This window comes from Canis lupus, chromosome 11, assembly GCF_003254725.2.
Source record: "Canis lupus dingo isolate Sandy chromosome 11, ASM325472v2, whole genome shotgun sequence".
Taxonomy (NCBI): Eukaryota; Metazoa; Chordata; class Mammalia; order Carnivora; family Canidae; genus Canis; species Canis lupus.
The window spans coordinates 35541349-35553956 of record NC_064253.1 but is presented as its reverse complement, the minus strand read 5'-3'; the positions used below and the strand labels follow the sequence as shown (position 1 = coordinate 35553956).

At 36.8% G+C, this 12608-nt stretch overlaps 1 protein-coding gene across 11 annotated transcripts in view; it reads right to left on the bottom strand.

The window, feature by feature from the left end:
* The window catches only part of CCDC171 (coiled-coil domain containing 171), a 322836-nt gene that overhangs the window by 14199 nt on the left and 296029 nt on the right, over positions 1 to 12608 (bottom strand). For 9 of the 11 annotated variants that reach the window (XM_025431987.3, XM_025431986.3, XM_049116140.1 and 6 more), the window contains one exon: positions 2900 to 4868. The exons of 1 other annotated variant lie outside the window; for it this stretch is intronic. In XM_025431987.3, coding sequence (XP_025287772.3) covers positions 4656 to 4868 — 213 coding nt within the window. In that variant the 3' untranslated portion in view covers positions 2900 to 4655. Of the gene's footprint in view, positions 1 to 2899; positions 4869 to 12608 lie in introns of those variants that run through there. One more of the 11 variants, XM_025431993.3, reaches the window with a different exon arrangement.

Sequence of the window (12608 nt, the reverse complement as noted above, 5' to 3'; positions counted from 1 at the left end):
CCTGGGTGGCACAGTCTATTGAGCATCCAACTCTTGGTTTTAGCTCAGGTCATGATCTCAGTCATAGGATTGAACCCTGTGTGGAGGTCCTCATCCAGCAAGGGGTCTGCTTGGGATTCTCCTCTCCCTCTGCTCCTCCCACTTGTGCTTGCACACACTCTCTCTCTCTCAAAAAAAAAGAAATCTTTAAAAAAGTTTTTAAAATTATCATTATCAACAATGATAGCAATTGAGTGATTAAATGCCCAAACAGAAAAAATTACTGCTTATAATATTCAGAAGCCAGGAATATAAAATGAGAACCTAAAAATTTTTTGGAAATTCAAGTTATGAAGGCAATTGATAAGGATAATTTAAAAGAAGGAACAATTTTTTTGTCTGGAAATGTAAAAACATTAATTCTTTAAAAGACACTAAAAGTTTACTAGGTGTATTAGTTTCCTATGGCTGCTGTGACAAATTACTCCAAAGCGTGGTTTAACAAATGTAAATGTATTCTCTCACTGTTCTGGAGCCTCAGAGGGAAGAATCTGTCTCCTGGCGCTTTGTAGCTTCTAGGTGCCCCTGTAGTCCTGGGCACGTGGCCCCTTCCTCCACCTTCAAAGCTAAACAGAGCCTTCTGCTTTCTGTAGTCAGATCACCTCTTGCCTCCCTCTCTCATTAGGACACCTGTGATTGCATTAGGGCCCACCCAGATTATCCAGGATAATCTCCCCATCTCAAGATTCTTCATCATATCTAAAAAGTCCCTTTTGCCATGTAAGGTAACCGTCACAAGTTCTGGGAATTAGGACATAGATGTCTTTGGGGTCATTGTACCTTAACAAGTCTACCATAACAGTCCAAAAACTATATTTTAGAATTTTCACCTCTATCCTAGAAGTTGTACAAGTTATTACTTTCTTGATCAGCTTTACTTAGCCTGTGTCATTATTTTCCATAGGACCATCAATGGCCAGTTGATCATCAATATCTTCCAACTGAAAGTCTCAGAGGATCTCTGAGGTCTCTCAGCCAAACTAGTGACACTAGGCAATGTAATGAAGGGTATTGCTTTGAAGGATAGATCCAAACTTCACCATTCTTCTCATTATTAGTCATATGGATGGATGTGTTTTGTTTTGTTTTGTCTAATCAATGGATAAGTGATCTAGATTTCAAAACAAAACACATTTTTCAAAATTACTCCTAACTGGGCAGGATAATATTTAGAAATTTTTTCTTCTTTAAAAAGTGCGAATTTTTTTGAGTAGGCCTGGCAGAGTGGAAATAACATGGGCTTTGGAATTAGAGCTCTGGGCTTACTACTTATTGGGTTACTTTCCACCTTTCATAGTAGAAAACTTATTTATTAAAAGTGCACAGTAAAATAGGATTGATTTACCATTGTTCAGATGATCTATACAAGAAATTCAGAAGTAACTGGTAAATAAAGTAGCATGAAAATAGTAATTATCTCATTAAGCATATATTATAAATGTGAAATGGTGTTGCTAAGTCTAATAAATGCTAGAAATTGGTAAATGAATGTTACCATTCTACTATTTAAATTATCACTGAACTGGCGATTCCCACAATTTCCCACACCTCAGCCTTTGTGTTATGTCATTCCAAAATGCTTATATTAAAAATTCAGGCAAAGCTTCAGTAAGTTAGTGTGACTTAGATATCAGAACAATAACTAAGAATCCCTTTGATAGTGATGGATGATATAGGTATTTTTCTAGATCACAGAAAGTTAGTAAGAAAATCCACATACTAAGGTGTAAAGAAAAATTCCTTTCCTTTAGAAAAATATTTGAAGTCATTCTCCTGAGAAATGCCTACTTTATATATCATTCTTAAGGAGGTAAAGAAGCTGATAGAGCAACTGTCCTTGCCAACAGAACACAGATCTCAAATCTGCAGTGATTGGTCACTAACATGCTCAGAAGCAGTCTAGAGTTCCTCAGATCTCCATAGGATATGTCATTAAATCTTCTCCTCCTGCTGGGTCTGACTTCTGGGAAAAAAGCATATGGTATAAAAATTACTATATTTGGTAGTGAATACTAATGATCACTCAGGAGGCTCATCCTTCAGTTTCTTTGGCCTTTAGCATCTAGTTGGTTATAAATGTGACATGATTTGATTTGATTTAATAATCTTTTTGAATTTGTGGCTCAGGGTTTACAGTATAAAATGTATCTGTAAAATCAGATACCCACCTTTATTTTTGGCACTATCCATCCCATTAACAGATGGTAAAATTAAGGCAAGAAAACCCAGGACTTTCCAAGGCTAAGTTTACATAGGTGCTCATTCCTCTTAAATTAGTAAAATCTGGAAAAAGATTCAACACAAACCTACACACACACACACACACACACACACAGATGTATAAGTGATATAGGGCAACACTGTTTTTCTATAGTGTGGGAAATGGAAGAGATGTTATGTGAACTTTTAAAAAGCTGTATATCAATTTCTTTTTTTTTTAATTTTATTTTATTTTTTATTTATTTATGATAGTCACACAGAATGAGAGAGAGAGAGTCAGAGACACAGGCAGAGGGAGAAGCAGGCTCCATGCACCGGGAGCCTGACGTGGGATTCGATCCCGGGTCTCCAGGATCGCGCCCTGGGCCAAAGGCAGGCGCTAAACCGCTGCACCACCCAGGGATCCCTGTATATCAATTTCTATACAGACAATGTCTTAATCGTATGGAATGACTGAAGAAAGTGTTTTGAAACGCACAGAAATTATTATCTGATTGATATAAAAACAATAACATTTTCTGTGTTACAAGAAGTTTGTGAGTTGAATTTCATGCATGTTATGTTACACAGGGCATATTCTGTAATGTTCAAAACCCAGCATGGTTAATAAAAATAATTCCAGGGAAAGAACTAAGAGAAATTTGGTTAAAGATGTAATTTTACTTCACATAAACAGTTTTTTAAATATTTACTTAAGCTAATTATGCTGGCTCAGTACTGTAAGAGATAGGATTGTGCTACATGGTAGGACAGTAATAGTTTCACCTCTGATGGGATAAATCACTTGGCTAATTTGGCAAATAATGCAAACAGTATACAAATTTTATTTACCAAGGCCAATAGGAAGAATTCTTAGAAGTTGGTTGTATTTGGATCAAATGTCACTATAAAAATAAGACAAGATAGGTTCCATAATACATACTGTTATTTTCTAATGTATCCATAATGAAAAACTCCATCGTGCAAAATAATATAAAATATGGATTTTGTATCAAAACTCTGTCAAAAAGTACAGTTCACATCAGAAGCTAATAGCACTGAGGAGTTAAACGATTAATACAAAAACAAATACATATTACAGATATTTCTTTGTTCTTCACTTACCATGATGCAAACGGCAAGGATTTAACCTTTAAGGGTTAAAGAGTTTAATCAATGTCAATGTCTGATCTTCTGAAGGCGATACAGAACAGTCTGTCTAGCGATACCCAACAGAACATCACTTTGTCAAGCCACAGAGCGCCCAAAAGCTTGTCAAGTAAGTTACCAGAAACCTCTTTGTGGTTAGAACCCAGCTCCTTCCTGCTTGACCTATTATTTGATATTTGACCACTTGGTTGCAAGACACTTGCTCTTTCTAGCTGAAATGTCACTGGGGCATCTTGTCAGCTCCCCGACATCTCGGCCTGACATACAATTTTACTTTTGTGTGCTACAAGGCAGAAAATGCAGGGCAATGGCCTTGTTTTAAATTCTGTCAGCATCAAAGATGGGCGTCACTCTTGGGTCCTACCAACAACCAAAACAAAAAAAAGGAGCCTCTTTTGAAGGTCAAAACAGCCATTACCTTGAAGTTTTTCAGCTTATACTATTTAGTATTACCTGCTATCCTGGTGTGGGAACTGTCCTTATGAAGTGCCTAACCACACCACAGAAATCCTGCCAGCACAATTGCTCTACTTTCTCATCAAATGCAGACTTGATAAAAGGATGAGCTTTCGATGCCTGCAGGGACCCGATTCAGCAGTTAACTTAACTTGTTCAAATGGGCAAGTGGTATCATGTAGCTTTACAAGGAGCAACCTGACCTTCTCACATTGACCAGGAGTGACATTATTGTGCAGGAGGGAAAGCAGTCACATCATTTCTGTTTTGCACAACCTGCTTAAAGTTTGCAACTAAATGCTTGTCTTCAGCCGAGCTGACAAGAGAGAAGAGGGGGCTCAGTGAACCATGGCAGGGCTGCCATGAAATGACAGGAATCATTGGCATACATTTCAAATAGCTCTTTCAATCCTATTAAAGTATTGCGGCCCTGCTTTAAAATAGACAAGTATGAAACAACTTTGATAGATAGAGACTAAAATGGCTTATTGATTTTTTTAAGTCTGAAGGAAATTACCCAAAATGTGTCATTCTTTAACATTTAAAAATATGTTACATAAAAATGAGCAACTGTGATAATAAATAAAACTTAGAAGGAAAAAAAGTTAGTTATTTCATTATTCAAGGAGACATAGGTACCTGCACACATCAAGATATCACACAATTTTTTAAAAACCCACTGCCACCTGGGCTGAAACAAAATTCAACTGATAAGAAAATCCCCCTTCAAAACAATTTTAATTGTACTGTTAACTCTTCCTGCATTTTTTTTTTTTTATTTCACAAAGTCATTATCCAATCTGCGTTGGTCGTTTGGCATTAGCAGACATTGTCACTGAAGAGGAGTGAGATGACGTCAGAGGATTTAAAAATGTCTCCTTTAAGAAAGTGTAAGTTGTATCCAGTTCAGCTTTCAATGGCAAAAAATCCCCCACACTAACTGTGTCAGCAGGAAGAGCAGCTCTTGAAGGAATGGAGAGATTTGAATGGTCTCGTGATCCTGTCTATGATATAAAGAAGAAAAAACATAGAATTGAAAACTCTGAAACAGAATCTAAAACCCTAAACAGGGAAGGGGGTTGCTAATAATCATTGTAATACAAAATGGGATGGAAATGCCATTTCTAATTTTGCCATAATCTGAATGATAATATATAAATATTATTTTCCAAGAGTGATTGAATCTCTTATGTGTTCCATGTCATCAACTTTTTGAGAGTTTGCCTACACGTGGAAACATTGTATGAAACTTTTATAAAGTTACTGAATCTAAGAGTCAATGTAATCAAGTACCTTTGCCTCTGCTTCCACCAGCAATCTACAGAAATCAATGCTAAGAGTGTTTATTTCATTATGCTATATAATATGTGCTATATAATATGAAAGATCCAACTTCTTAGAAAATGAACTATGGGTATTTATGTTTTTAAAATCTATCAGCCTACTCATGTAATCGACAAATACAGCACAAAGAAAAATAACTCAATTCTAGTGACCTCTAGGAAATAGCACACTGAGATATAAAATGCCAGGGAAATGAACTTTTTTGCCTTTTCCTTTGATAATAATGCCACCACTCTGTTTTAATAATAACTGTTCTACTAAAAGTATTTGGAAATCATGTATCAAATCATGGGGCTGCAACATGAAAACTATTCGCCACATATTTTAAAATCTTACTGGTTTCCAGAAACTACTAGAAGTAAAATCAAAGAAATCCACACCACCATGAAGTACTTGAAAACAGAATTAATATTCTGATGAAGCCTGCAGTAACACTGATAATGAGTAGTTAACATTTGCCATGAATGAAGTCTCTTCGGAAAAGCAGATAGGTATTATTTTGTGACATTTATTGATACCAAGTAACAACAGATCAATTGTACATCAGAATTTTCTAGATTCCCAGCAAGTAAATGTTCTTTAGATAATAAGTATAGTCATAAGCATCTCCATTAAAAACTGCACTTTATACCACAAACTCTTAAAAAACATCTTTTTGGTAGATTCTCTTACAGTCTTCACAATAAAATAGCATGAACAGGATATAAGGATGACTAGCATATAAGGATCTGCCTTCTTATGTCACATTCTACAAAACCATTTTTACATGTGAAAACAAGAGGGGAGCCATCACTGGCTTTAGGAAAGTATTAGCAATGCGACTGTTGTATATGTTACCACTTTTGTGGATTTTTTTTAACTATAACTAGAGAAAAATCAATGGCTGCATCTAACACCTAGTTCAGCAATTTTCTTTGATCTCTGTTCTTTTGATTTCTTGATACTCCACTGCAAGCCTACAGCTGACGGAAATCATCCCTTTTTATGCTGGAAGTTAAAGAAAAAAAAAACTACACCTAAAATGACCACTTGAATGACTTAATGAAGGAGAAGGTTTAGTTTACCTGATGGAAGGAAAAGACCTTCCAAAATCAGGTGTGAACCTTGATTAGCAATGCTGATAAGATTTCACTTGCAAAACTGAAATACTGGACCTACGCATTTCGGTTCAGAACCTGGACAGAGGCATCTCACTTCATCAGAGGCTGGTTTCCTGCACTTGTACAACTCCCAGAAACACCTTTTCTAAATTTTTCTTCCCTGTTTGTCTGAATGGGTAGCATCATTACCTGACTTGATTTTGTTGCTATAAAGACTATAGTGCCATCTACTAACTTCTCCTTCTATCAGACCAGAGGGCGAAGGGAGTGCCAGAAAAGCAAATGATGGTGGGGCCTGATTTTCTTCTTAACAAAAGTTAGTTATAGCTATAGTATTCTTTACTATTGTAAAAGAAAACTGTCAGGCAAGGCTTCAAAAGTTTGTTGTTACATCTTTATATTTCAAGTTCTAGCCTAAGAAAACTATACATGAAAAGAGAGGAATGTGCAAAATTGGACCAAGGAAGGTCATGGAGTCTCTACTTTGTTCTAATGCCTTAGACTAGAGAAACATAACTATGCCACACTGACCAGTCACTCTTGTTGGCAATATTAAAGGTATACAGGATTTACTCAAATCTATATTCTGTTCTTGAAATTTTCTTTCTTATTTTCATGATTCCATCAACCTGGCACATTACAATTAGGAAGATGGTCCTTTAGAGAAGGCCTCTAACTACTCGTTTCTCCTTAATATTCTATGGGTCCTGGCACTCTACAAAGGGGGTCATCTTTTGCCCTTTCTTGTCTTAACTTTTTAATATGTCTATTTTACACAGGTTGACTAAAAGCATCTTTTCATTTAATATCACATTTTTAATTAAATCCTCTTGAAATGGGTTGTTGAGTATTTAAATCAGACTCTCACTTTTTTTGCATGCTACTTTCTGATGTTTTATGTCCTAACCACGGAAAATAACTTCCTAAAAAAGAGATTTTTTTTAAAGATTTGCACCCCCAAAATGTAGGCCCTCTACCAAGTAAACAGATTTACTCTTGTGTAAACGAAAAAACATTTTTTTGTTAGTAGGGTAATTTGCTATACTCTATACACTTATGAAATTAATTTTCTTTTATGAAATGGGAAAAAAACTGATTTTAAGACTTAATAGCTTATAAACAAAGGCAGCAAAAATTGTGGTGAAATCTTGATTTGAGATCGTGATGTTAAAAAAAATAAGTAAATATGAACTCTTCTTCTTGTTACAAATAGTATCCAGAAATATATCATAACACTTTTAATATAACACAGAGAGTAAAAGACAGTTAAATAACTTTTTTATCAGTGACCATTAAAAGTTAATATTCACTACCTGATCTTACATTTTAAATTTGTATAGTCCATGGCCATTCGAATTACTTTTTAAACTGCTGAGGTGTTCTGGTACTCTCACATGTAAATCTAAATTTAAGCAATTTTTCAAAAAGAGATTAGTTACCTGAAATAAAAGCTAGGTGTCATGTGAATCTTTATGGAAGCACTTTTATTTACTCAATAAGCTGTAAATGATTCTATTTGAACTGTTACAGTCCATCAGCTAAATATATATTCACAATACAAAATATGTTAACTACATTTTTGCATTTTAAAATTTTTATGAAATACAGTAATTGGTCATGTCTAATAGTTATTTTTCAAGGCTTTATTGCCTTAGTTGTCCAAGAGTATTTTCCCAACAAAAAAAGTAAATAAAGCATTAGTCTAATAATATGAAAATCACTCAATAAATTATCTATAAATGAAAGCCATTTTGCAGACCAAGGCTTCTGAAACAAGGACACCAAACTATTTGTCTCCCATATCGCATATATGATCAAGTTAAGTCTTCTGGAATCTAGTATTCTGAGAAGTGAGGGTGATGTGATTTAGTAAGCCATATAGTACTGCATGGAAATTCTGCAAGGCACATAGGATGGGTATGGGACCAGAGATCCAAAGACTACAGTTTCCCTCCCACTTCTGTTCCAGTCCAGCTGGGCCATCTCCAGCATGGAAACTAACCCATCCACGTATCGTATCCCTTGCCTATAAGATAAGGAGCTATACCCTTTACAACTCCAAAGGTCTACGGATCCACATAAATCCATGTGTGATGGCATATGACATAATGTTAACGCCCAGCTTTTGTGGGTGATATCAGATATCAGTTTCCCAAACACAGTACTTCAGATTTTGAAGGGACATACATAAGAGGAATGCACACTGCACATGGTTCTTTAAAAAGTCACATAGATAACAAGATTAGCCACAGTTTGGATGATGTGGTTTCATTCAACTAAATTCTACAGCAATTTTTTATAACTTTGACCTCCATGATGATGTTTTAAGCTCTGTAAATCACTGACCGCTTAAGTAGCGTGTGCAGCGACACATCAACTGATGAGAGAATCGAAGTACCCACCAGAGGGCCTTACAATGAGGCTCTATCGCTGCTGCCACTTTATCTGCTAATGTGCTCTTACCACTAGAGTCTCTGTACTCAGTATCATAGAGTCTTCTTCCTCCCAAACAGTTCGAGTTAGTTAACCAAATTCTACCTGTCTATTTTCCAGTTCTGTCATGCTGGCATCATAGGATACTGAAGTCTCCACGAAGCTGTCAAATAATCATAAAGTTTCCTCATCTGGAATGGTCCATTATATACTTTATATATATATATATAAAGTGAGGGCTCCCGGCACCTTACATATATATATATATATATATATATATATATATATAGTAAATATATATAATATACATCCACATGAACCTGATAAATATATGTGTGTATATGCATGTTGCTATATGCATTCACATACATACATTATATATATGCACATGTGTATAATATGCATGTGTATAAACATATACATACACCTGCTATCACATCATTAAATATATTCCTTGTAGTTACCAATCCTAACTTTGAGTTAGCAATGCCAAACCTGTAGGAATATTTTACGTCTTCTTTTCCCCATAAGTCATGAAATCTTAGTGCAGACCAGTTTGGCTCTTTAGCTCACTGACATCAAGACATGTGGGGATATGTCCCACACATGTCCCACACATCAAGACATGTGGGGATATGAGTCAGTGGAGCACTGTGGGGATATGTCCCACTGTGGGGATATGTCCCCACTGTGGGGATATGTCCCACATGTCCCACACATCAAGACATGTGGGGATATGAGTCAGTGGAGCACTGTAAAGGAGTTCTCTAGGTAGGGGACAACCTGAGAGGCTTTGGACCTAGAGATTAAGAAGGAAGGGCAACTGTAGAGATAGAAACAAATAGAAAAGAGATAGAAGATATTAAAAACATACTTGATTCACGTTACAACAATTTTGTCCTCAAGTAGACATTCAATGTTGGTTCAAGAGCGAGAGCTCTAAAGTTGATGTCTGGTTCAAATCCAGCCTTGACTATTTGGTTAATGTGGCAGATTAACTGGCCTAGCAGACTTGATTCCTGGTACCTCTCTCTAAGCACATCCTTGGCCATGTGGCTGTGCAGCTCTCTGCTTCTCTGTCTAGCCTCCTCTACCATTTCCTCACTGGCACTCTGCAATCCAATCACATGGAACTTGTGAGTCCCATGCTGCCATGCCTCATGCCCGCTTCCCATCTGTGTGCTGTCCTACATGCAGTGAGGGCTCCCGGCACCTTTCAGACTCTGCTCAAGGTTTCCCTCTTTGTGAGGCCTTTCCAGATCCTCATCCCGCACTTCCTTAACTGTAGTGAGCTGTGACACCCAATCACACTTTTACATTCCCTCATGGGCATCTATTTTTCTATTTTTATTATTTGTATGTTCTTATATCTCCTTTATAAAACTCTGAGCACCTGGTGCGATGGAATCGGGACTTTGTATCCCTAGTACTTAGTACAGTATCTGAGGCTAAATGAGATTTCTGATGAATAGACTACTTGTGTGGTATTGGTCTCCTATTGCTATTTAGTTATTTCATGTATATACAGATTATGTCACAATTAAAGTAGCACAGGGATATGGGTTTTAAAGTTGGAAAGACCTTGGGTTCCAAATTTGATCCCGCCATGTATTAAATGTGTGACGTTTGACACGTTACTGAGCCTGTGTCAGTCTGCATCCTTACCTGTGAAGTAGGAAGAATATTCCTCCTAGGGTTGTTATGAGGATTAAATGAAATAATTGACACAAAAAGGCACAGCATTCAGTAGCTCCTCTTCTTCACATCTCCTTCGACTCTTCTCAGATGATAATAAGTTCTAAATTTATAATTATACCTAACATGTATTGAGCACATACATCAGGTACTGTGCTAGGTTTAGCTTTATAGGCATTACCTTGATTCTCACAAAAACTCACTGAGAAAGTAGTACTGTTACCCTCATTTTACAGCTGAAGAAGTAAGCCTCAGAGACAATAAACTGCTCCATGTTGCACAGCCTGGAACATGGTAGAAAAAGATGTGACTTTTGATCCATCTGATTCTTTTCCCCTAATGCTTGACCACTACCTTATCGGACTGCCCAAAGAAGACAGCCTCTGGTTTATTTTATAATCAGAACTGTTTCATAAACACAGTAATGGCTCAACAAATCTCTGTAAAGCTGGGAAATAAAAATACATAGACTGTACTTGGGGCTAAAAATAAATGTTTATATTTTGATAACATATTTTATTGTAGTCCCACATTTGAATATCCATAATACTGGAGTAAATAAATAGATTTTATAGCATTTACATAAAAGCTCTAGCCTTTCACCAAAGGAGCATATACATTGTTATATTCAGAGATAAAATTCAGCACTGAAGTTTTAAATTACACTAGAACATTTAAACTTTAATTTTAAATTACTTTAAAGATGTCTTGTGCCTGACAAGATAACAATTCCCATTTTCTTCTCTCAGGTGTTTAGATTTCCTGACATGGCTGAGGTTGGGAAAAGAGTTGAAGAATTTTCCTGGAGAGCTTTTGTTCTTTCTTTTCCTACTTTCCTCTACAACCCTGTGCTCCCAGTCCTGCCCTGGCAATGTGGATACACTTGATGGTAAGAATGCCAGAAATGGCCAGAAAATGCAAAGGTAGCAATTTTTTCCTCTGTATCTTAGAAAAATGTAGTTGCAAAAAATTCAGAGGGAACTTTAAATATAAATATATTCACACACCCAAGTACATACAAAGGTACAAAAACTTAGGCATACTCTAGAAAAAATGCCACTGAAAAACTGAAACGACAAGCTGATAAAAGCAGTGCAATGCACATATGGCCATAAGAGTGACCTTCTTAATTTACAACAGAGTCGTGCAACTAAAGAGAAAGGAGAACCTAGGCACCTGAGTGGCTTAGTTGGTTAAGTGTCTGCCTTCACTGATGAATCATGATCTCAGGGTCCTGGGACTGAGTCCTGCATCAGGCTCCCTGCTCAGCTAGGGGTCTGCTTCTCCCTCTATCCTTTCCCCCTGCTCGTGCTCATGTTTTCTCTATCTCTCTTTCTCTCTCTCTCTCTCAGTCTCTTTCTCGTGTGTGCACTCTCTCTCAAAAAATAAGTAAAATAAGATAAAATAAAATGAAAAAAGAAAAAGGAGAACCTAATTAGAAAGCAGGCTAAGGATAGTCTAGTATTAAGATTGGGTTCAGCTGTAACAAAAACTCAAAATGTCAGTAGCCTGAATAAGACAGTTTATTTCTCTCTGATAGAACTGTTTGCAGCTATCAGGAATCCGAACAAAAACTAAAAAGAATCTAAATGGCTTCTATCTTGGGCTCCATAGCTTCCTGTGTGCCTTCCACCTCAGGGCCCAAAATAATTGCTTAAGTTCCAGCCATCATGTCTGCATTGTAGTCAGAAGAGAGGAGGACAAAAACAAGGAGGAGGCACCAGTTACATTTAAGGACAGTTCCTAAAATCACAACACTTTCACTTACATCCCATTGGTCAGACCTTGGCTTAAATGTCTAATTAAACTTCAGAATGTCAGAAATGTAACTCCCCCCTTCTCTGTGGCCCAGATAATATTCAGAGTTTCTATTACTAAAAAACAAAGAGAAAACAGATATCAGGAAACCACTGGTGGCCTCCGCCTCCTATATAAATTGGCCTTTTGGTTGGAAAGGTAAGAATACAATAAACAACATATGAACAAGTGCTAAACCCCACTCATAATATAAAAAACACAACACAAGGGGTGCCTGGGTGGCTCCATCAGTTGAGAGTCCGACTCTTGATTTCGGCCCAGGTCATGATCTCAGGGTCCTGAGATCAAGCCTCAGGTGAGCTCCACACTCAGAGCAGAGTCTGCTAGAGATTCTCTCCTCTCTCTCTGCTCCTT